Source organism: Oryctolagus cuniculus, chromosome 1 (genome assembly GCF_964237555.1).
Source record: "Oryctolagus cuniculus chromosome 1, mOryCun1.1, whole genome shotgun sequence".
NCBI classification, from domain to species: domain Eukaryota; kingdom Metazoa; phylum Chordata; class Mammalia; order Lagomorpha; family Leporidae; genus Oryctolagus; species Oryctolagus cuniculus.
The window spans coordinates 99,987,122-100,012,155 of record NC_091432.1 but is presented as its reverse complement, the minus strand read 5'-3'; the positions used below and the strand labels follow the sequence as shown (position 1 = coordinate 100,012,155).

General features: G+C 39.5%; 1 protein-coding gene across 6 annotated transcripts in view; it reads right to left on the bottom strand.

Moving 5' to 3' along the window:
• The window catches only part of ATM (ATM serine/threonine kinase), a 154,485-nt gene that overhangs the window by 119,404 nt on the left and 10,047 nt on the right, over window positions 1-25,034 (bottom strand). For 5 of the 6 annotated variants that reach the window (XM_051819893.2, XM_008261832.4, XM_051819896.2 and 2 more), the window contains 5 exons: window positions 22,143-22,307; window positions 9,936-10,101; window positions 7,373-7,611; window positions 5,658-5,821; window positions 575-744 (listed from right to left, as the gene is read on the bottom strand). In XM_051819893.2, the coding sequence (XP_051675853.1) occupies window positions 575-744; window positions 5,658-5,821; window positions 7,373-7,611; window positions 9,936-10,101; window positions 22,143-22,307 (904 nt within the window). Of the gene's footprint in view, window positions 1-574; window positions 745-5,657; window positions 5,822-7,372; window positions 7,612-9,935; window positions 10,102-20,153; window positions 20,257-22,142; window positions 22,308-25,034 lie in introns of those variants that run through there. The other variant, XM_070077813.1, reaches the window with a different exon arrangement.

Sequence of the window (25,034 nt, the reverse complement as noted above, 5' to 3'; positions counted from 1 at the left end):
GCTGTTGGTTCACTTCCCAAATGACTGCAATGGCCAAAGCTGAGCTAGGCTGAAGCCAGGAACCTGGAACTGCATTCAAATCTACCAAATGGGTGGCAAGGGCCCCATTCCTTGGGCCATCTTCTGCTGCTTCCCCAGGAGCATTATAGTAAGAAACTGATCAGGAAGTATAACAGCTTGGACTCTCATCAATGCTGACATGGCATGCCAGAGTCACAAGTGGTAGCTCATCTCCTGTGCCAAAATGCTGGCCCTGGTTCTGGGATTTCTGAAGTTTACCTTTAATTTCTTCCTAATGTAATTCTATTGCAAGGGGCTATGCATGCTAAAATCTCTTAATGTCAAAACATATACAACTTAGTGCCATGAGAAGAACACTCAGTACCCCTTTTTCCTTGCTATGGCTATATGCGTAGGAACCATGAAGCCTGGCAATCACATTTTTCTTTTATTAATAACTGGTTTAGGATTAGATAAATTACTTAGTTCTAGCCAATAAGATGAAAGGATTCTACTGGAGGTATTCTAAGAAAAAAATAAATGAGAATAACAAGACACTGAACAGCATTTTTACCAAGGCACAAGATCAAAATCATTCTGTGACTTCTGAAGATGATCCTTTATTACTTCCCAGCCTAGTTCTATTTTCTTCCTTTTGCAAGGTGTACTGTATTCACTAGATTCTCTTTGTGTAGTAGTGTAAGACTGAGAAATTTCCAAAGATCTGGTATCTTCATTAAACACCTGTAAAATAAACATAAACTTACTTTTTTGTTGCTTCACTTTCTAATAATTCCTCAGAAAAAAATTTCTTCTCAAATGAAGATATAGGAAATTCAGAAATAAATTATAGAAACACATAGAAATAAAGTACAGTAAGAAACATTTTGAATGACAATAATGGCATCCTTACAAAGCAAGTACTGGTGGATCCCAGATAGCTGAAGATGGAAAAGACGAACTGATTTTGACCACGGGAAGCTACCAGAAGAACGGGGGAGGAACCACATTCCAAAGGGACAGTTAGAAGTTTTCAGTAGAAAGTCCACAGAAAGGACAGACACTCCATGGAGCAGTGAAAACTGTACAAAAACACAGCAACTAGCAGACATCACCCAAGACTCCCATGGTCAGTGGGGACACCACCTTAACAAAGCAAAGTGTGAGAAACTTGTAGTAGTTCATGCCACTGATGATCTTGTCTGAAGGAGAACCCCACAGAAACTGAGTCTGGCCTGAAGAGTTGGCAAGGGATAGGATGCCCACCTAATCCCAAGAATGCACACTGGTTTCCTCCACTCCTCCCATCAAGGTGTCCAGTGAATGGCATGAAGCAAGCACCACCTTCCCAGAACAAGGCCAGTCAAGGCTGCTATGGCTCACACAACACTGGTGGATTTTGTCTGAAAGAGAAATCCATGATCCCCAGTGTCTCTGAGTCTGTCCTAGAGTGTTGGCAGGGGCAGGATGCATACTTAGTTCCCTGAAAGGAGGCCAAGTTGCTACCCTCCCCTCACCTGACAGACCACTGTCGAACAGTTGGCTGATACTGTGCATAGGGCAGCTCTCACATTGGACAGAAGAGCTCACAAGGCAGGGAGAGGATCCCCTGAACCCCGGGACTCTGCATCCTTTAAATGTGAGAATCTTGCGACTGCACAACAGGAAAGAAAATTGAGACGGGCATGAGGCGTGCCTGGGTCTAGGGCAACCCAGGCACTAGATCCAACTCTAAAGGCGTGAAGCTCCCTGAGTACTGAGGAGGGACATTTACAGGGCTTAAAGATCACACTATGGAGCATGGAGATCCTTTATGTGGTTTGTGTACCTCAGTGGGTATAGTGTACAGGTACAGTGGCCTCATTCTTGGCAGCAGGCTCACCTTGGCATAGAGGGGCTGGGGTTGTGAAGACACCAGCCCGATAAATCATACCTTCCTCCCTGCTGATGACTATGACCAACACTGGTATCACTCTGGACTCTTGTCCCACCCTCAAGTTCTGGCCGAAGCTCTTGGCCCCAGTCAGCACACACTTCTTCTGGTTATGTACAGAAGGAGCAGACATTCCACTAAGCCATAAAGGCATATTTCAAATAACAAAGCCTTCAGTAAAATTATCAACAATTGTTTCCCCAGATGCATAAAAACAAATACAAGAAACATGAACAAGGTAGACAATATACTCCGCAAAAGGAACACAATAATACTTCAATATTAGACTGTGAACATAAGTAGATAGATGAAATGCCTGAAAAGGAATTAAAAAAAAAAATTATCACAAGTTTACTTAAAAGAACAAAGATGCAAACACCTAAGTTAAAGAAATCCTTACATCACATGGATGAGAAATTCTGTGAGGAGATAGATATTAAAGAAAAATCAAACTGAAAAGTTAGAAATGAAGAATTCAGTATGTCAACAAATACAGTGGAAAGCCTTAAGAACAGACTCAGGAGCCAGAAGAAAGAATACCCAAACTAAAAGACAAATCTTTAGAACTATCTCAGATTAGAAAAACCAAAAACAATGCTCAGTATCTATAGGATACCATCAAACAATCAAAAACAAGTCTTAGAGGAGTTCCTGAAGGTATGAAAAACAGAATGGCTAAAAAACTTATTGAGTGAAATTAGAGCAGAAAAATTTCCTAATTTGGAGAAAGATGTGGACGTCCAAGTACAGGAAGGTGCACGGAACCCTTCATAGACATGATCATGAATGATCTTCAACATGACACATTATAGCTAAACTTTCAAAAATATAACAAAAGTTCCTAGAAGGTGCGGGAGAAAAGCCAGACTATCTTCAAAGGAACTGCAATTTAGATTGATAGCAGATTTCTCATGTGAAATCCTATAAGCTAGGAGATAATGGAGAGACATGCTCCAAGTCCTAAAAGAAAAACAATTGGGGCTAGCAATATGGCTTAGCAGGTAATGCCATTGCCTACAACACCTGCATTCCATGGGTGCTGGGTCAAATCTTGGTTGCTACACTCTAGCTCCCTGCTAATGCACCTGGGAAAGTGGTGGAAGATGGGCCCAAGTACTTGGGTCCCTGCACCCTACTGGGAGAACTAGAGGAAACTCCTGGCTCCTGCCTGGCCCAGCCCTGGTGGTTGTGGCCATCCAGGGAGTAAACCAGCAGATCGAAGATTTCTCTCTGTCTCTTCCTCTCTAACTCTACCTCTCAAATAAAAAAACATTTAAAACAGATAAAAATGTATTTTAAATGAAGAAAAGAAGAATCAGATAGATTTCTAGACACAATTTACCAAAACTGAGGCACAAAGACACAGAAAACCTCATAGACCAATGACCATGACAGAGATTGAATGAGTAAAAAATACTCTAGCAACAAAGAAAAGCACAAGACCGAACAGCTTAACTAAACTACCAAACTTCTTAAGAACTAATTCCAGTTCTTCTTAAACTATTCTAAACCACTGGAAGGGAGGGAATCCTCCTAAACCTCTTATAGGAGGCATCACTTTAATTCCAAAACTAGAAAAAGATACGAGAGAGAACTATAGATCCATATCACTGAGGAACATGGATCCAAAATCCTCAACAAAATACTAGTTAATCAAAACCAGTAAGAAATCAAAAAGATCATCTACTTGTACCAAGTTGGATTTATCCCCGGGATGCAGGGTAGTTCAATGCATGGAAATCAATAAATGGGATACATCACATTAACAAATTGGAGAATAAAAACCATATGATTATCTCAACGGGGTAGAGAAAGTATTTGATACAATACAACATCCTTTCATGATACAAACCATAAGGACATTGGGTATGTTTCTTCTATACCCAGTTTCCCTCACTATGTTCTTAAAACTATATATATAGCGGGAGCCGCGGCTCACTTGGCTAATTCTCCACCTGCGGCACCAGGACACTGGGTTCTAGTCCTGGTTGGGGCGCTGGATTCTGTCCCGGTTGCTCCTCTTCCAGTCCAGCTCTCTGCTGTGGCCCAGGAGAGCAGTGGAAGATGGCCCAGGTCCTTGGGCCCTGCACCCACATGGGACACCAAGAGGAAGCACCTGCCTCCTGGCTTTGGAGCGGAGCAGTGCACCAGCCGCAGCGCGCTGGCCGCAGCGGCCACTTGAGGGGTGAACCAACAGAAAAAGGAAGACCTTTCTGTTAGGGAACCATTCATGGAGAAAGTAATTGTAGCGCCATTTGAAACAAAGTAACTGCGCAATAGCCAGCTTGAAAGAAAAGTAGAAAGGTAACCACCCTAGCTGGTAAGATTTGAAAATGGACGGCCTAACTAGATGGCCTAACCACAAACTGTTGTTGCCATGACTATGGGATCCTGGGGGGTCGGAATGTGGGCAGTGCTAACCTCTAGAAAATGTATATACATTGTAAAAGAGGTTGCTAAGCCTCTCTCCCCTGTCCCTAGTGCCTAGTGCCCGCGGGGAGAAGCTCCTGGTCCATAGTGCCTAGTGCCCACAGGAGTAGGCTTGAGAGATCTCTCCTCCTAGTCGCCTAGAGTACCAATAAAGTGTGTTTAGCTTGACCTTCCTCAGTCTCCTCGTCTCTTCCTTCGCAGTAACCTGGCCAGTTCCCGAAGGGCAAGCTCCTGACACTTTCTGTCTCTCTCTAACTCTGCCTGTCAAAAAAACAAACAAACAAACAAAAAAAAAAAAAACAAAAAAAAAACCCTCTCTCTATATATATATATATTATATATGAAATCTGCTCCTGTTGTATATATAAATAAGTTTTAAGAAGAAAAGCAGATATTATCAACTAAAATATTAATCTTATTTCTTGGAAAGATACTAAAAGCACCAGGAAATCTAATAGTGTAGCAAAAACCTGTATTTTCAAAACTACTGTCTTTAATTTATTACAAAATTGGATAGACTGAAATTACTTCCTAGGATTTAACCAAATTTCTAAGGAATATGCTTTACTTGAGAAACATTAGGCCATCAATTAATGAAGAGCAAAAGGTATTATATCCACCCAGACAAATGAGTATTATTCAGTTAAAAAAGACTGAAGTACTTACTGATTCATGGTACAACATGGATGACCTTGAAAACATTATGCTAAGTGAAAGAAGCCAGACAGTAAAGAACAAATATTGTATGGATTCCCTTAAATGAAATGCCCAAAATAGGCAAATATATAGAGACTGAAAGTGGACTAGAAGCTAGCTGGCAGGAGCCAGAAGAAGCAAGGAATTGGGACTCAGTTCTAAAATACGTAAAGTTTCTTTTCAAAGTGATAGGAGTGTCCTTGAATGAGATAGTGGTGACCGTCACACAACATAGTAAAAATAATAAAAGTCAGTGAATTATACACTTTAAAATAGTAAATTAAAAAAAAAATAAAATAGTAAATTTTGTTAGTTACATTCTATCTCAAATTAAAAAGGAACATTAGGGCTAGGGTCATCATATTTCCCATAGATGATCTTCTAAGAATGAAAAAGTCCATGAGTTTTCATTAACTGCATAGCTGTGAAAGCTTTATCTTCTAAGTTAAGAGGGTAATTCCAAATATTTAGGGTATTTTGAAAAGAATAGGTATGTGAACACAGTCATTCCATAGACTTTTTATAAGAATATAGACTTTAAAAAGCCAATTACAAAGAAATTAATATGAAATTTCATAATATGACAACATCTTCTTACCTGGTGACAAATATCAGCCATCAATTCAATCAAATTTTCCTTGACAGCAATGTTTCGAGATCCTGAACTATATTTTCCTCTACTCCCTATATAACTTATTTCATTCACTATCAAATCATATAAGTTATATAGGATACTTTGCCATTTTGCTGATTTGAAAGCACCTAAAATTCAAAAAGTTACAAAGTAATTTATACTACATATCCATTTGCACTGTCAATTTTCTCAATTTGTTCAGCTATTAAGGTACATCATCATCATTAAAAGACAACTGGGCCAACTATTCAGTACTAATTAGTCTCTTCTGACTATAACCTTGACAAACTATACTTCATAACAGTGTCTATTCCACATCCAAATAATTGTATTTGTTATAAATTTACTTCATATTCTAACAAAAACTCCACCTTTCTTCAACTCAACCATTTTTCTGAAGTGAGTATAGTTATTATGTTCCCTGTTTCATATGAGAATCAAATGCTCCAGGTTTTGTTTGTTTGTTTAGGAGAAACATATTAGCAGTTCCTATAACAAGTGGACAAATGACACATTATACAGAGTTCTCACCATCTCAGACATCTTTACCAAGACACACTCCAGGCAACTTATATCCCCCTTAGAATGGTGACCTATAAAATCTGAAAAGATAATACTCCAACTGTAGTCTTCCCAGTAGGGCTTACAATACGGCTATTAGTTCCCACAAAAAACTTAGCAGAAAATCTATTAATGTAGCCTGAAATTATATTTGCTTTTCTGTAGCTACATCATCCTGTCAATTTTCAACTCATCCTAAATATGCAGTTAACTAAAACCCTTAACAAATATTTCCTAATAATCCTAATCTTCATGATGGCAAAAAACTAGGAAAAAGACAAAGAACTACAAAATACCACCATTCTTTGACTTATACTGGTTTCATGTACTACCTATGTATCTAAATGCATTTACTAGAAAAGCCCACGAAACATACACCACAATTTTAACAAAAAGCAGTTTCCTCCATTTTAGCTGCTATTAATCAATGGCGTATGTTGCTTTAATAAGGTCATTAAACTAGCCTCAAATTGGTCCAAAGCTAGTTCAAGTCCAAAGCAATTGCAGACTGAGCTTGAGAACTGATTAAAGCTCTAGTTCTACTTGATAACTTTCCTGTCCACTGAACAGATTATACCTTCCAGGCAGTATTCTCTTAACGAAAGACAAACATAAAGGAATCAGCAGAGACCAATGATTCATTCCCAATTCTCCCAGCCAAGAGCTCTGGAGTAACCATGAAGCCCAAAACAGCAATTTCCACTTTGCATTTCACAAATGAACGTATATGTTCCTTGGTAACTGAATAACCTGAGTAGCTGTTTTCAGTACAATGTATTTCCTAATTAAAGCAATATGCAGATAAATTGAATTCTGTTTTCTCTACATGTTTTTACCCAACAGTCTGCGCCATACTTGTTATACCTAATTATTAATGCATCACCAGCTCTTAGAGCAAACAGCCATTATCTCTTCTATGTGTATACTGAACAAATGGAAAGGCATGATATAATTTGTTATTACTTCTTCAAATTCTAAAAACTGCATGAAAAACATTTTCGTGACTAATATAAAGGAGAGCTATCCAGAGGAAGGTCATATACTTCTACAGGAAAGTGATTTCATACTTAAGTCTTAATGAAGAAACAAATTCAAAACAGTAAAAATTTCTTTTATACCTCTGTCTTCGGTTTTGGCTCCTTTCGGGTGATGGATAGAAACTTGCAGTTGAAACAATTCAATAATTACTTCTTTTAAAGAATCATTAAGTCTATGTTGAGCCCAAATATAAAGCAAAGTAGGAAGAATTTCATCTCCTAATTCACAAGCTCGAATTCGACAATTGATGGCTAAAGTCTTCAGAAAGATTATAAGGGCTGCTAAGATATGATTTAAACCTGCAGAACTCTTCTCTTGTCTGTGATGGAAAATATACAAACTCAACTTAGTGTAACAGGACAAAAAAACCTGCATAAATTAAATAACAAAGTTGAATGTTGAAAGAAAAATTTTCAAATAGCATAGACTCAAAACTTCTGAAGCAGTAACTTTCAACAGCCCTTGTCTGGACTGTTGAGGAACAGTTTTCTGTTTTTTCACTTTGATTTTTTTTTCAACTCTTTTACCTTTTTCTTTCCTTTTCTTTTTCGACTAAACAGGATAGGGATGAGGAAGAGGCGTGGGAGGAATTACTGTGTTCCAAATGTTGTATTTATGAGATACACACAAATAAAAAAACTATTCAGAAAGAAAAATATCAGCAGCACTACAAACAAAAAATTAAATTATAATCTGTGCTGAGCCCTCTTCTATTAGCTTTGTCTACTGTCTAAAAATACACAAAATTGATGTGTAACATTTACCATATGTTTCATATTATAAATCATGTAATGTCACCGAGATATACAACATTAATTTGTACTTAGAAGATACAGTCCTAATTTATTATTAATACACTATATATTTTAAGATTTATTTGAAAGGCAGAATTACGGAAAGAGAACAGCAGAGAGAGAGAGAGAGAGAGAGATCTTCCATCCACTGCCTCACTCCCCAAATGGCCACAACAGTCAGAGCTGGGCAGGTCCGAAGCCAGGAGCCAGCATTTCTCCTAGTCTCCTAAATGCATACAGGGGCCCAAATACTTGGGCCATCCTCTACTGCTTTCCCAGGCATATTAGCAGGGAGATGGATCAGAAGTGGAGCAGCTTGGAATTGAACTGGTGCCCAAATAGGATGCTGGCATTCCAGGCAACAGCTTTATCCACTATGCCCCAATGCCAGCCTCAAAATATTATATTCTTAAAATAGAAAAAACATAACTTCTTAGAAGATATTACACTCTAAGAACAAGACAGATCTCCCATTTAAAAACTGGGGTGAGGGGTCGGCACAGTGGCACAGTAGGTTAATCCTCCACCTGTGGCACTGTCATCCTATATGGGTGCCAGTTCAAGTCTTGGCTGCTCCATTCTGATCCAGCTCTCGGCTACGGCCTGGGAAAGCAGTAGAAGATGGCCCAAGTCCTTGGGTCCCTGCACCCGCATGGGAGACCCAGAAGAAGCTCCTGGCTCCTGGCTTCAGACTGGTGCAGCTCCGGCCATTGCAGCCATTTGGGGAGTGAACCAATGGAGGGAAGACCTTCCTTTCTGTCTCTCCCTCTCACTGTCTACAACTCTAACTCTCAAATAAAATAAATAAAATCTTAAAAAAAAAAAAAAAAAAAAGTTGGGGTGAGGAGCTGGTGCTGTGGCAAAGAGGGTTAAGCCACTGCCTGTGGTGCCAGTGTCCCATATGGGTGCCAGTTCGAGTCCCAGCTGCTCCACTTTTTTTTTTTATTTGGCAGAGTTATAGACAGAAAGAGAGAGACAGAGAGAAAGGTCTTCCTTCCATTGGTTCACTCCCCAAATGGCTGCTACGGCCGACGCTGCGATGATCCGAAGCCAAAAGCCAGGTGCTTCTTCCTCGTCTCCCATGTAGGTGCAGGAGCCCAAGCACTTGGGCCATCCTCCACTGCTTTCCCGGGCCACAGCAGAGAGCAGGACTGGAAGAGGAGCAACCAGGACTAGAACTTGGCACCCATATGGAATGCTGGCACCGCAGGCTTAACTAAGTGAGCCACGGCGCCAGCCCCCCTAGCTGCTCCACTTCTGATCCAGTTCCCTGTTGGTATACCTGGGAAGCTAGCAGATGATGACCCAGGTCCCTGGGCCCCTGCCACCCATGTAAGAGACCAGGTACAAGTTCTGCCTCCTGGCTTCAGTTTGGTTCGGCCCCAGCCAATGTGACCATTTGGGGAATGAACCAGAAGACAAAGATTTTCTCTCTGCAACTCTGCCTTACCAAAAAAAAAAAAAAAAAAAAAAAAAAAAAAAAAAAAATTTGGTGGGCATTTGGCCTAGCCATTAAGACACCAACATCCCACATCAGAGTGCCTGAGTTTGAGTCCTGGTTCTGCTCCCAATTCCAGATCCCACTATTGCACACCCTGGGAGGCAGAAGGTAATGGTTCAAGTAACTGGATTCCTGCCACTCACATAGGATACCTGGATTGAGTTCCAGGCTCCTGGCTTCCTTCTGGCCCAGCCATGACTCTCCATGGAGTGAGCCTGCAGACAGGAGACATGTCTCTTTCAAATAAATAAAAAAAATTTTAAAGGTAATGTTTTTAGTTACTGAACCTAAAACACAGTTTAGTAAGATCAAATGGGTTTTCAGTTTAAAATTCGAAGATTAGATTACCTTGCATATTGAATAGCCTTGGAAAAAAAATCCAAAAATTTGGAATTTAATCCATCAGTTTGCAAACAGCATCCTTTGGTCACAGCATGAATTATTCTTGCCACCAAAACTCTATTAATGTCCTGTGAAGGTTTCAGATACAGCCTGAGGTACACAGAGAATAAGTCTTAAAAAAAAAAAAAAAAGCTATTATTACTTTTTTTTAATAAGAAGCTCTAAGTAAATTAAGTCCAATGTCACAATTCAACTTAAAAACCCCATAAATACAGGCAAAAACATCAAAAACATTTAAAATTGAATGGATCTATATTTAAAACAGAAAAAGGATTCTGGCAATATTTTAATTTTATATAAGAATGCTCTAAGACAGAAAACCTAGAGACAACAGAGTGAGAGCACCAGTTTAAGACACAGATCTCTGATAAGCTACTTCTTTAAGCCTAAGTTCCTTCAATGAGGCTTAACACAGCACTTCACAAACTGTATACTCCAGGTTTTATTTTTTATAAGTAATGCAGTTTAATTAATAATATATGTAAAAAATGTCTATATATTGAAGTGCCTGAAATTTTACTGAACTTATAATCTAACAAAGTAGCTGATAGTTTTAAGGATGTTCGCAGAAAATATGAGATTCTTGATCATAGAGAAAGGATAATTTCTCACTCCAATGACAGCAACCAGAGTACCTTCCTTTTGCATCAGTTTCCCAACACCAAAGGCAACATGAAGGAGGACATTTGAGAGTAGAGTGCAAATATTGGGCTGCAATACAGGCAAGAAATCACAATGCTTTGCATACAAACCTGTTCTCTGGACTAAACCACCATCTCTATCTCCCTAGGCTTTTCACCATCCTTTGAAGAACTGTCTGAAAAATGAAACAGCATTTCTGCTTGCACGATGTGTGCAAATGCAAGATATACTGAGAATTCTCTCTCAATAAAATCAAAAGCAAAGTTCCTAAAGTAGGATGTTCATCCCAAGAGACATAAAGTCCTCAGGGAAGAGTAACACCTATGAATATCTTCCATTTCAATTGTGTATGTCATATGAATCTGCAGAAATGTTTAAATTCAGAGACATTAAAGAGCAATGACAATGTAAGTACCTCAAACACTCCTCAGTGAAAAACCAATTTTAAAATGATTCCTATCATAGTATCTGATGTCAAGGAAAGCAATTATTTGGTGCTTCCCAAGGTATCTTCACTGCATCAAATAGCTAGATCATGCTAAAAACCTGAGTTTATATACACAAATTCAGAGAAAAGAAAATGGAGTATCTTCATCATTTCCCTCTTTTTATTTGATAGGAGGAGAAAGTTAAAATAAGAAAAGTCAACAATTCAACTAACTGCCTCTGATTAAAGCATAGGACTTTATGTTAGCTGGGGAAAACAATCCCAGTTTTCAGAATCCCACATAGACCCCTCGTAGGTGATAAAAAGACTGCCTTAAGACACTCAACAAAAGTCTCAAAAAGAATTTAGCTTCTTTAAAAAAACAGCAATGCATGCCTTTATGAATCCAGTAACAGCCAAAGAAAGGTCAAAAACAGATGGTACAACACAGTATGAAAAAGGAGTTTCTTAAGTCCCCAAAACACCAACATAATTAAATGTAGATTCCTTGGGACTTCATATACTGAGACAGTTATCTGTAAAATGGCAATTATTTCTTCCTCTTCAATCTTTAATCCTTTTATTTCTTTTTCTTAGCTAAATATGCTGATTAGAACTCTCTAATAAAACACAGAACAGAGAAGGCAAGAGCAGACATCCTTGCCTTGCTCCCAATTTGTCTTGTGAAATGTTTTGGATTTTTCGCTTTGAGTTTTTGATGTTGTGTTCTTTGTTTAATTTATTAAGATAGAAACTTAGATTACTGGATTGAGACTTTTCTATAACTTTCCAAGGCTGGTATTTAATAGCCTCTGAGCACACCTTTAGTCGTATTCCATAAATTTTGAAAAGTTTTAACTTCCATTTTGACATAGTTCAAAATATATTTTTATTTCCCTTGGTATTTCTCCTTTGAACCATGATTTAGAAGTTTGCCATCTATTTTTCACAAAGAACTATGAATGAAACAGAGCATGATGATAAAAAAAAAAAAAAAGAGAGAGAGAGAGAGAAATAAATTTAGAAAAGGCAGTCAGGGAATCGGAATTAAGTCTAGCACTTAAGACACTCACATCAGAGTCCCTGAGTAATGGAATTCCTAACATGCACAAAGGAGAATTAGTTCTAGATTGAGCTTTTGGTTCATGGCTTCTCCCTGGCTCATCCCCAGTGATTATAGACATCTGGGAAATGAACCAAGGATGACAACACTGTGTGTGTGTGTGTGTGTGTGTGTGTGTGTGTTTCTCACTCTTTTTCTCTCAAATGAATCAATGTTTAACAAAAAAAAAAAAATAGGGCCAGCACTGGGAAAAAAGGATAACACTGTGTGTGTGTGTGTGTCTGTGTGTGTGTTTCTCACTCTTTTTCTCTCAAATGAATCAATGTTTATAAAAAAAATAGTTGGGGCCGGCACTGGGAAATGAACCAAGGATGACAACACTGTGTATGTGTGTGTTTCTCACTCTTTTTCTCTCAAATGAATCAAAGTTTAAAAAAAAATAGTTGGGGCTGGCGCCATGGCTCACTTGGTTGATTCTCCGCCTGCGGCGCCGGCATCCCACATGGGTGCCGGGTTCTACTCCCAGTTGCTCCTCTTCCAATCCAGCTCTCTGCAGTGGCCCAGTAAGGCAATGGAGGATGGGCCCGAGAGCTTGGGCCCCTGCATCCGCATGGGAGACCAGGAGGCAGCACCTGACTCCTGGCTTCAGAATGGCATAGCTCCGGCCGTAGTGGCCATTTGGGGGGTGAACCAATGGAAGGAAGACCTTTCTCTCTGTCTCTCTCACTGTCTAACTCTATCTGTCAAATAAAAAAAAAAAAATAGTTTAGAAACCAGTGGGTAAAAGAAACTATTAGTAACTGCTAGGGTAGCTGGAGCATAGAAGGATGGAGAATGACTTTAGTTAAGTCAGAAATTAAAGTGTTTCAAAAACAGAGAAGCTTATTTTGACATAAAAAATTTCTGAAACCCATGCATATGGAGGATCTTCAAAAACTTCATGGAAATACATACTATGAAAAAACTACGGGGCCGGTGCTGTTGAATAGTGGGTAAAGCCACCACCTGCAGTGCCAGATACCATATGGGCGCCAGTTTGAATCCTCGCTGTTCCACTTCCAATCCAGCTCTCTGCCATGGCCTGAGAAAGCAGAAGATGGCACAAGTCCTTGGGTCTCTGCACCCACATGGTAGACCCAGAAGAAGCACCTCACTCCTGGCTTCAGATTGTCCCAACTCCAGCCATTGCAGCCATTTGGGCAACGAACCAGCAGATGGAAGACCTTTCTCACTCTCTCTGCTCTCCCTCTCTGTAACTCTGCCTTTCACATAAATAAATAAATCTTTAAAAAAAAAAAAAAAACATGAATGAATTGCAAAAATTGTTTGCATCAAATAAACTTATCATTTATTCTTTCCATAACTTTTTAGAAGGACCCTTGTGTACAAAAGAAAATTTAACAAAGCTTTGAAGGCCTAGAAGAATCTGTATTTCTTTTTTTTTTTTTTTTGACAGGCAGAATGGACAGTGAGAGAGAGAGACAGAGAGAAAGGTCTTCCTTTTGCCGTTGGTTCACCCTCCAATGGCCGCCGCGGCCGGCGCACCGCGCTGCCGATGGCAGGAGCCAGGTACTTATCCTGGTCTCCCATGGGGTGCAGGGTCCAAGGACTTGGGCCATCCTCCACTGCACTCCCTGGCCACAGCAGAGAGCTGGCCTGGAAGAGGGGCAACCGGGACAGAATCCGGCGCCCCGAGCGGGACTAGAACCCGGTGTGCCAGCGCTGCAAGGTGGAGGATTAGCCTAGTGAGCCGCGGCGCCGGCCTTCTGTATTTCATATTAACTGAACAGGGAAGCTACTGGATGTTTATAACTTTTCCTCCTTCTTACAGAAAACCTATTTTCTATCCTAGAGCCAGTTCTGCAACTTCTGCTTTGGAGCCCTTTCTTCTCAGGAAAATATATAACCAAATAACCTGTGTATACAACAACACTCTCTCCATTGAACTATTATGTAATAGATATCTTAGCTGATCCGATGGCAGGAGCCAGGTACTTATCCCGGTCTCCCATGGGGTGCAGGGCCCAAGCACCTGGGCCATCCTCCACTGCACTCCCTGGCCACAGCAGAGAGCTGGCCTGGAAGAGGGGCAACCGGGACAGAATCTGGCGCCCTGACCGGGACTAGAACCCGGTGTGCCAGCGCCGCAAGGCAGAGGATTAGCCTAGTGAGCCGCGGCACCGGCGATTAGCAATTCTCATTTTTTAAAGAATTCCTTTTCCTTATAACCAAAGCTTTTGACAATGGTGTCTGTACTTTGTAACAATTTACCTTACATGATGCTCATGTTTTTACACCAGTCTGCTATAAAACTGAACACAGTTAACATTAACTGCCATTTCTACAGTAATTCAACCATTAACAGCAAATATACATTTTTCAAATTCACATGAAACATTTACCAAGTTAGATCTTAGCCTAGATCATAAACAAGGCCTTAATTTTACTTATTGTTGTATTCATTTTTTACTTGCGCATGATTTTTTTAAAAAATGTTTCTTTTATCTACACAAAAGGTAGAAAGATACATATATTCAGAGAGATCTCTTCTACCTGCTGGTTCATTCATCAAATGTCAGCAACAGGTAGGCCTAGATCAGGCTGAAGCCAGTATCCTGGAACACTATTAGGGTTTCCCATGTGTGTAGCAGGAACCCAAGCACACAAGCCATCATCTGCTGCCTCCCATTGTATATATCAGCAGGAACCTGGATCAGAAAACAGAGTAGCTGGGATGCAAACTAGAGCTCCAATATGGGATATGGGCAACCCAAGCAGCAGTTTAACCTACAGTGCCACAAAACTCAGCCCAAAACCTCAAATACACTCAAAATTTAAGAGTTTTTACTGTAAGTGTTCACAGAAAAATTTATCACATAAATGCACGTATTAGGAAACCATTTCAAATCAATGATCAAGTCTTCTACATTAAAAAAAAAAATTAGAAAAAAGGAGTGGAAAATTTGGCACAGAAGTTGCCCCCTGGGCAACATCAACACATATGGAAGAGCCTGGGTTCAAGTACCAGCTCCAGTGGGGACTGCAGCTTCCTTCTAACATACACATTGACAGGCAACAGATGATGGCTCAAGTAGCTAGGTATTTGCCACCTACATGGTTGTCAAACAGTAAATTCACAGTCCCAGCTTCAGCCTGGCTCAGTCCCAGCTATTAACAGCAGGCAAGCGAGGAGTGAACCAATAAAAGAGAGACCCCACTTTCTCTTTCTCTCTTTGTACTCAAATAAATTAAAATAAATAAGAAAAGGAACAATTACAACACAAAATCAAGTGAAGGAATCGATATGATCAAAAATCAAGGGGACAGCGTTGTGGCATAGCAGGTAAAGCCACCACCTGCATTGCTGGCATCCCATAAGAGCACTGATTCAAGTCCCGATTGCTCCACTTCTGATCCAGCTCTCTGCTATGGCCTGGGAAAACAGAAGATGGGCCAAGTACTTGGGTCACTGCACCACATGGGAGACCCAAAAGAAGCTCCTGGTTCCTGGCTTTAGATCGGTGCAGCTCCAGCTATTGCAGCCATCTGGGGAGTGAACCAGCAGAGAGAAGATCTCGCTCTCTCTTACACTCTCTCATTCTCTCTCTCTCTCTCTCTCTCAGCCTCAGCCTCAGCCTCTCAGGAACTCGGCCTTTCAAATAAATAAATAAATCTTTAAAAAAAAAAAAAGCACCTGGTTCAAAAAGGAAGAGAAAAAATTACTACTTATAGTTATGTGACTGCTTATGTAAGAAATCCCAAAGAATCTCCAAAAATGTTTCTAAATCTAACACATCATTTTATTAAGGTCATATATTACAAAATCAACAAAAATCTGTTAAATTTTTAAAACAATGTAATTTACAAACTAATGCAATATATAAAATAAAACCTTTAAGCTAATGGTTAAAAAAGCATGAATGAGAAATTTTTTAAAAGACTTAAATATCCTAGGCACATACAACCTATCTAACTTGAGCCATGAACACACAGAAAACCTAAACAGACCAATAACCAAGACAGAACTCGAATCAGTAATAAAGACCCTCCCAACAAAGAAAAGCCCAGGACCTAAGGCTTCACCGCTGAATTCTATCAAACATTTAAAGAACTAACTCCAATTCTTCTCAAGCTATTAAAAACAATCAAAAAGGAGGGAATCCTCCAAAATTCTTCCTTTGAAGCCATATCACCTTAATTCCTAAACCTAAAAATGATACAACAGAGAAAAAGAACTATAGACCAATCTCTCTGATGAACACAGATGCAAAAATCCTCAACAAAATACTAGTCAGTCAAATCCAACAATACATCAGAAAGATCATCCACCCAGAACAAGTGGGATTTATTCCTGGTATGCAGAGATGGTTCAACATGTGCAAATCAATCACTGTGATACATCACAGTAACAAACTGAAGAACAAAAACCATATGATTATCTCAATAGATGCAGAGAAAGCACTTGACAAAATACAACACCCCTTCATAACGAAAACTTTAAACAAACTGGGAATAGAAGGAACATTTCTCAAAACAACCAAGGCAATTTGTGACAAACCCACGGCTAGCACCCTAATGAATGAGGGAAAGTTGGAAGCAACGCCACTGAGATCCAAAACCAGACAAGGGTGCCCACTCTCACCACTGCTTTTCAATATAGTCCTGGAAGTTCTAGCCAGAGCCATTAGATAAGAAAAAGAAGTCAAAGGCATACAAATCAGTAAGGAGGAAGTCAAACTATTCTTATTTACATGTGACATGATCCCATACTAGGGGACCCAAAAGACTACACTAACAGACTATTGGAATTCATAGAAGAGTTTGGATATGTAGCAGGATATAAAATCAACACACAAAAATCAATAGCCTTTGTATATGCAGATAATGCCACAGCTGAGAAAGAGGTTCTAAGATCAACCCCATCCACAGTAGCTTCCAAAAAATCAAATACCTTAGAATAAACTGATCAATATCATCAAATGTCCAAAAGCAATTTACAGACTCAATGCAATACCAATCAAAATACTAAAAACATTCTTCTCAGATATAGAAAAAATTATGTTGAAATTCACATGAAAACAAGGAGACCCTGATAGCTAAAGCAATCTTTACACAACAAAAACAAAGCCGGAGGCATCATGATACCAGATTTCAAGACATACCAAAGGGCAGTTATAATCAAAACAGCCTGGTACTGGTACAAAAACAGATGGATAGACCAAACAGTATAGAAACATCCTGGAAAAAAAAAAGAAAGAAAAAGAAACACCTGAAATCAATCCAAGCATCTACAACTTATCCAACAAAGGAGCTAAAATCAACCCCTGGAGCAAGAAAAGTCTCTTCAACAAATGGTGCTGGGAAAACTGGATTTTCACAAGCAGAATCATGAAACAAGACCTTCACCTGACACATTTCATCAAAACCCACTCAAAATGGATTAAAGACCTAAATCATAACTCAGTATCATCCAATTGTTAGAGTAAGAGAAACCCTACAAGACATCAGAACAAAGAGTTCTTAGAAAGACCCCAGAGGCATAGGCAATCAAAGCCAAAATTCACAAATGGGATTACATCAAATTGAGAAGCTTCTGTACTACAAAATAGGAAAGTGAAGAGCCAATTGATAGACTGGGAGAAATTATTAGCAAGCCTTGTAACTGATAAAGGATTAATAACCAGAATATATAAAGTGATCAAGAATTTCAACAACAAAACAACCCTGTTAAGAAATGGGCAAAGGACCTAAACAGACATTTTTCAAAAGAGGAAATCCAAATGGCCAACAGACACATAAAAAAATGCTCAGGATCACTAGCTGTCAGGTAAATGCATATCAAAACCACAAAGAGGTTTCACCTCACCCCCACTAGATTGACTTTCATAAAGAAATCAAAGAAACAAATGCTAGCGAGCATGTGGAGAAAAACGTACCCTAATCCACTGCTGGTGGGAATGCAAACTGGTAAAACCACTATGGAAGACAGTTTGGAGATACCTCAGAAATCTGAATATAGTCCTACCATACGACCCAGCCATCCCACTCCTGGGAATCTACCCAAGGGAAATGAAATCAACATAGGAAATGGCATATTAAAGAACTATCTGTACCCCCATGTTTATCGCAGCTCAATTCACAATAGCAAAGACATGGAATCAACTGAAATTCCCATCAACTGGAGACTAAAGAAATTATGAGATATGTACACCAAAGAATATTACACAGCAGTAAAAAAAGAAAAAAAAAAAAGTCCAGTCATTTGCAAGAAAATGGATGAAGCTGGAAAGCATCATACTTAGTAAAACAAGCTAGTCCCAAAGGGACAAATTCTGTATGTTCTCCCTGACTTGTGATAACAGAGAACCATAAAGATAACATGCAGAAATGAAATGGACACTTTGAGAAGCAATGATTTAGAACAGCCCTCCTTTCAACTATTCAACATGCACAAATCAATCACTGTGATACATCACAGTGACAAACTGAAGAATAAGAATCATACGATTATCTCAATAGATGCAGAGAAATTACTTGACAAAATATAACACCCCTTCATGATGAAAACTTTAAGCTTCTATATTTTTGCTTAAAAAAAAAAAGATAAAGATTTATTTATTTATTTGAAAGAGTTACACAGAGAGAAGAGAGGCAGAGAGAGAGGTCTTCCACCTGATGGTTCACTCCCCAACTGGCTGCAACAGCTGGAGCTGTGCCAATCCAAACCCAGGAATCTGGGTCTCCCACATGGATGCAGGGGTCCAAGGTCTTGGGCCATCTTCTAGTGCTTTCCCAGGCCATAGCAGAGAGCTGGATCGGAAGTGGAGCAGCTGGGTCTTGAACCGTCATCCATATGGGATGCTGGCACTTTCAGGCCAAGGCGTTAACCCACTGCGCCACAGTGCTGGCCCTTGTTTATCTTTTCCTTTATAATACTTTCCTTATCTTTTTCTCCTTCATATGAGTCATTGTATGCTATACTTAACATAGAGTTAATCATATATACGTACAAAGTTAAATGAAAATAGATCTCAGTAAAGAATAAGAGTAAGAATAAGAAAGGGAAGAGAAGGGGGGGGGGGGGGTGGGAGGGCAGGCACAGAGGCACAAATTACCAAGATCCTAAAGTTGTAATTGTGAAATGTATGAGGTTTTCAACTGCAAAGCAATATAGTCCTACATAAATTCCTATGGACTTACTTCTAAGGGTACAGCTTAACAACTAGCCTTAAGCTGGCTGATAAAAATAGCAGCTTAAGTGTTATAAAGATCAAACGGATAGCAGTAAGTGGTAAAGTGACCACATATATAGTATCAAGTGTTAAAGTGATTATATAAATAGGACTGGAAATAATAATAGAATTAAAAAGGAGTGAAGGCTCCAATATTGGAAGCAGTCCATACAGCAGACTCATAGAATGACAATCGCTTTAAGTAGCAGTCTGTCCTCAAAATCAACCCTAAAGGCATTCCAGTCTGGCTGGGAAGCCCAGGAGGAGCATTTCAGGCATGGAAAGCCAATACACTCTGAGAAAAAAAGGTCTTACATAAAGGAACCCAGTGGGTGAGAACCCAGTGGAAAGAAATGGCCACCAAAGAAGAATGCACTTTTCTCTGAAGGAAGAAGAGTCCATTTTGCTTATGGCATTGTCAAGCCAGTGGATCCAAAAGGCTTCCATAACCAAAGCAGCTCATGTCAAGAGCCCATAGGTGATCACTGATGTCATACTTAAGAATGTTAATTGTTAAATAAACAACAAGAGACACTGTGCACTAACTTCCCATGCAGGACCTCTGACCCCAGAGGGTTGTATCATGAGACTTAATAGTAAAACTTGCTCTCAAGAATCACTTCCATTTAGTTTATTAAATGGAGAATAAAACCATATCTCTTAAGTTAAAGTTATGTCTAAGAGCTCAAAGAGATGTACCATTCTTGGGTTCTTCTTCAAAAACAATTAAGTTTCTAAAAGGAAGGAAGGGGAAGGAAGGAAGCGAAAGAGGAAGGGGAAAAAAATAAAAGTGAAATCACCTTCAAGAAGCATTAACACAGAGCAGCCCTTGTCTCAGCTGTTTGTGAACAGGTCTCTAGTTTTTTTTTATTCCATTCTTTTTCTTTCTTTTTCTTTCTCAGACTAAACAGGAGAGGGAGGAGGAAGAGGGGAGGGTAGATACAGTGGGAAGAATTACTATGTTCCTAATGTTATGAGATACATACGAACAAACAAAAAAAGACCTAAATAAATGGAGACACATATGTTCATGGAAGACTTCATACTGCTCTGTATTTTCATCAAGTATGTTTTTATTGAAGATTTTATTTATTGAACACAGTGCTCATTAGCAAAGCAAGTTTCAGAGAAGGGAGATAACTAAAAAAATAATTTAAGAACAAGGCTGGGCCGGTGCTGCGGCTCAGCAGGCTAATCCTCCGCCTTGTGGCGCCGGCACACCAGGTTCTAGTCCCGGTCGGGGCGCCGGATTCTGTCCCGGTTGCCCCTCTTCCAGGCCAGCTCTCTGCTGTGGCCAGGGAGTGCAGTGAAGGATGGCCCAAGTCCTTGGACCCTGCACCCATGGGAGACCAGGAGAAGCACCTGGCTCCTGCCATCGGATCAGCGTGGTGCGCTGGCCACAGCGCGCCAGCCGCGGCGGCTATTGGAGGGTGAACCAACGGCAAAGGAAGACCTTTCTCTCTGTCTTTCTCTCTCACTGTCCACTCTGCCTGTCAATAAATAAATAAATAAATAAATAAGCAAACAAGGCTGACTATAAAAAGTAACAACAGTTCATTTAAAAATAAAAAAATGTTTCAGAGAAAATGCTAGAGGACAAAATCATAGTAAGGATACTGTGCAAAGGAATGCCACTGTTTCAGTTACATTCAGGGTTACAACAGACAATCTAAAAATAACAAAATCATCAATATTACTACAACATTCTAGTGAGAGGTCTGGCCAAGTATCCCAGGTATCACTAGCCTACTTTCAAAAGGTTGCCATTTAGGGCCAGCATTGTGGCATAGCAGGTAAAGTTTCTGCCTGCGATGCCTGCATTTCATGTTAGCACTGGTTTGAGTACTGGTTTCTTCACTTCCGATCCAGCTCCCTGCTAATGGCCTGGGAAAAGCAGTGGAAGATGGCCCAAGTACCTGTTCCCCGCCACCTACATGGGAACCTCAGATAAACCTCCTGGCTTCTGCCTGGCACAGCCTTGCGTGTGGAAGCCATCTGGAGAGTGAACCAGCAGACAGAAGACCTCTCTAGATCTCTGTCTGTTCTTCTAACTATGCCTTTCAAATAAGATAAAATAAAAATCTTTAAAAAGAGTCACCTAGGTAATACCAAATCCAGCTTGCACTCATTAAGCTCTCTCAGAATTACTGAAACTTTGGAAGTAACAAACTGAAATATTTTGGTATCTGTTAACTTCTTTCCTCAATACCTGCTTTCTCAATGTCTCTCTTACAAATTCGAACTACCACCAGCCCCCAAGCATTCACTCTACACGTCTACAAAAGTCAGTGGGTCCCGTACATTCTCTAATGTATTTGATTTTTATTACCTTAACAGTTACCTAATAATTGCTTAACTTAATCGATGTATTTGTATCTTTCCTCTAACAGTTAAAATACATATCACATCCTTTTCAACCTGAAACTCTTGCTTTCACTTTCACGACACTTTTCTTGATTTTCTCCTTTTTACTTTAATCATGGTTGAGTATAGATGTCACTAACCTATGTAACCACCACATCTGAACACACCTGCATCAAACAGCACTGTAATTTTTTTTCCCTCTGCAACAAAACTGTCCATTTCTCCAAGAAAAGGATAACAACTTTTAACTTTGTAATACCAGTAACAAGGCAAGTACCTAATATATCACTAGTAATTAAATAGTTCAGGAGGTACACAATAAAAATTAGAGGTCAGATTCTATAATCCTAATTTTACAAACTGACTGCTTTTTAGGTGAATTTCACTTCACAAGGAAAAATTCAAACACAACCTTCAAAACTTACCTAGCCACTGTTGCTGTGGTATTTCACACCAGTATTTTCTCACTGAAAGAATGTCTTTCAGTAGTATATTGCTACAATCAGCTGCATAAACGCCACCATTAGATGAATCTTTCACTGTTTCCATGATATAATTCAAAAGTTCTTGACATTTTAACCTGGGTGCTCCTATTTAAAAATAAACAAATTAATTAAAACACATAATCTTGACAAAAATAAATTAAATACACTTTGAATGGCAGCTATTTAAAAAATTTGTTATGAGAAATTACTATTAACTAACTTCTTTCTCACAGAGCATGGATTAGCAAACTTGCCAATAAGCAAAATTCATCCATTTGACTGTTTTCATAAAAAAATTTATTGGAATAAGTCACATTCATTTACTTATAGTCTGTGCCTACTTTTTCAATGAAACAGCAAAGGCGAATCTCAGCTGATCCATTTCCAATCTAGCTCCTGGCTAATCAGCATGGGAAGGCAATGGATGATGGCCTGAGTGCCTGGGTCCCTGACACCCATGTGGGAAACCATGATGGAACTCCTGGCTTTTGCATGGCTCAGAACTGACTGCTGCAACCATTTGGGGTGTGAACTAGCAAAGAAATCTCTCTGCTTCTCTTTCAAGCAAATAAATAAATAAATACTGGGAGGAATAAAACCAGCAGAGTAACTGAGGGTATATGGCCCATAAAGTAAAAAACATTCACTATATAGCACCTTTACAGAAAGCATACCAATCCTGTAGGATATATAGCAAAAACAATCATTCTTCTATCTTTAGTAATTCATAATTTCTTTTTGTTTTTAAAGATTTATTTATTTGAAAGTCAGAGTTACACAGAGAAAGGGAGAGACAGACAAAATTACTTCCATCAGCTGGCTCACTCCCAAGATGGCTCCAACAGCCATTTTTCCCAAGCCATTAGCAGGGAGCTGGAATACAGCGCAGCAGCTGAGACTCGAACTGGTGCCCACACGGGGTGCCAGCATCGCAGGCAGTGGCTTCATTGACTACACCACAGTGCAAGCCCCAGTAATTCCTAATTTCTAAAATAAGAGCTGAAATGATCCAAAGCTTCTTGGCACTATATGGAGGATGAATTTAATAAAACATAAGATTACAAGGAGGATATTTAGCTTGAAAAGCAAAATTATTTCAGTCTTATAATGGTATTTATGGCACACAAACATATGGCTGTTTTTAATAGCATAGTATTTAATAGAAATTTAAAATTCGGCATCAATATATTTTCTTAAAGGTATCAAAATTAAAAATAATTTACTTTCAGCCAATCACAGATATTACAGCTGAAATATATTTCAATATGATTTAATCTTAATACTGAAAAGTTTGGGGCCAGCACTGTGGTGTAGTGGGCTAAGCCACTCCCTGCGGCACCAGCATCCCATATGGGAGCCAGTTCATATCCTGATGCTCCTCTTCCAATCCAGTTCTCTGCTATGGCCTGGGAAAGCAGTTAGGAGATGGCCCAGGTGCTTGGGACCCTGCACCCAGGTGGGAGACCTGGAAGAAGCTCCTGGCTCCTGGCTTTGGATCAGTCCAGCTCCACCGCTGTGGCCATTTGGGGAGTGAACCGGTAGATAGAAGATCTTTCTCTGTCTCTCCCTCTCTCTATAACGCTACTCCTCAAGTCAATAAATAAATCTTAAAAAAAAAAAAAAAAAAAAAAAAAAAACTTTGTCCAAAAAGCTAAAAAAAAAAAAAAAAACTCAACATATTTATTGTTTCAACCTATAAGCAGGGCACAACTCACTGGGTCTAACTGAAAATATTTCAGATTAAGGTTTTCTGATGATATCAGACTATGGTAAATACACATTAATTTCATTACAAAATTATTTTGACTAATGACATAATTTTAGACATCTAGCTAGTAATAAAATGCACAACCATGTAATACTATACTATAAGACCCTGTGCATCTCTCTCTCAATCCTCTTCTATTTTTTTTCTTTTTTGACAGGCAGAGTGGACAGTGAGAGAGAGAGACAGAGAGAAAGGTCTTCCTTTGCCGTTGGTTCACCCTCCAATGGCCGCCGCACCGCGCTGATTCAAAGGCAGGAGCCAGGTGTTTATTCTGGTCTCCCACAGGGTGCAGGGCCCAAGGACTTGGGCCATCCTCCACTGCACTCCCTGGCCACAGCAGAGAGCTGGCCTGGAAGAGGAGCAACCGGGACAGAATCCGGAGCCCCAACTGGGACTAGAACCTGGTGTGCCGGCACTGCAAGGAGGAGGATTAGCCTAGTGAGCCATGGCGCCGGCCACAATCCTCTTCTATAACCTCTGTTGTATTATCAGATCCCTAAGAAAAAAATCTTTATATCCCCACATATATGCACCAGCTGGTCATAATGCTCAGAAAACACTTTAATATTAGGATAAAATCATATTTTTCTATGTTCTTCATCCAAATGTATTTCCTTACTCTGCTAATATTGCAAAGTATGCCAAGATTTATACTGAGCTTTTTTTCCCCCTAAAAACTTTGTTTTTAAAGAACAGCTAAGTTACCTGGGAAGACTTTTAGGAACCTAATGGAACTAAACATTTCTCACAGCTGAATTCTCTAATCACAGGTCTATGAAAACTGTGCAGTAGACAAAGCCTAACAGAATGGAATGAACAATATTTGCTTACTTGTTATTTCCCAGTTGCCATTCACCACCACCCCCCTTTTTTTCCTAATTGCTGTTTATTTCATCATAGTTCAGATACCATATCCAACAAGTCTGGCAAAGTCTTGACTTTGGCAAAGTCATTTAAATCTCCATCAATCCTCCAATCATTGGAAAATAACAGTTTACTAAGTCAGATGATAGTACCTTTATGGTTTTGCCCCAAGATTAGAGATTTAAGTTACAAAGTCAAAC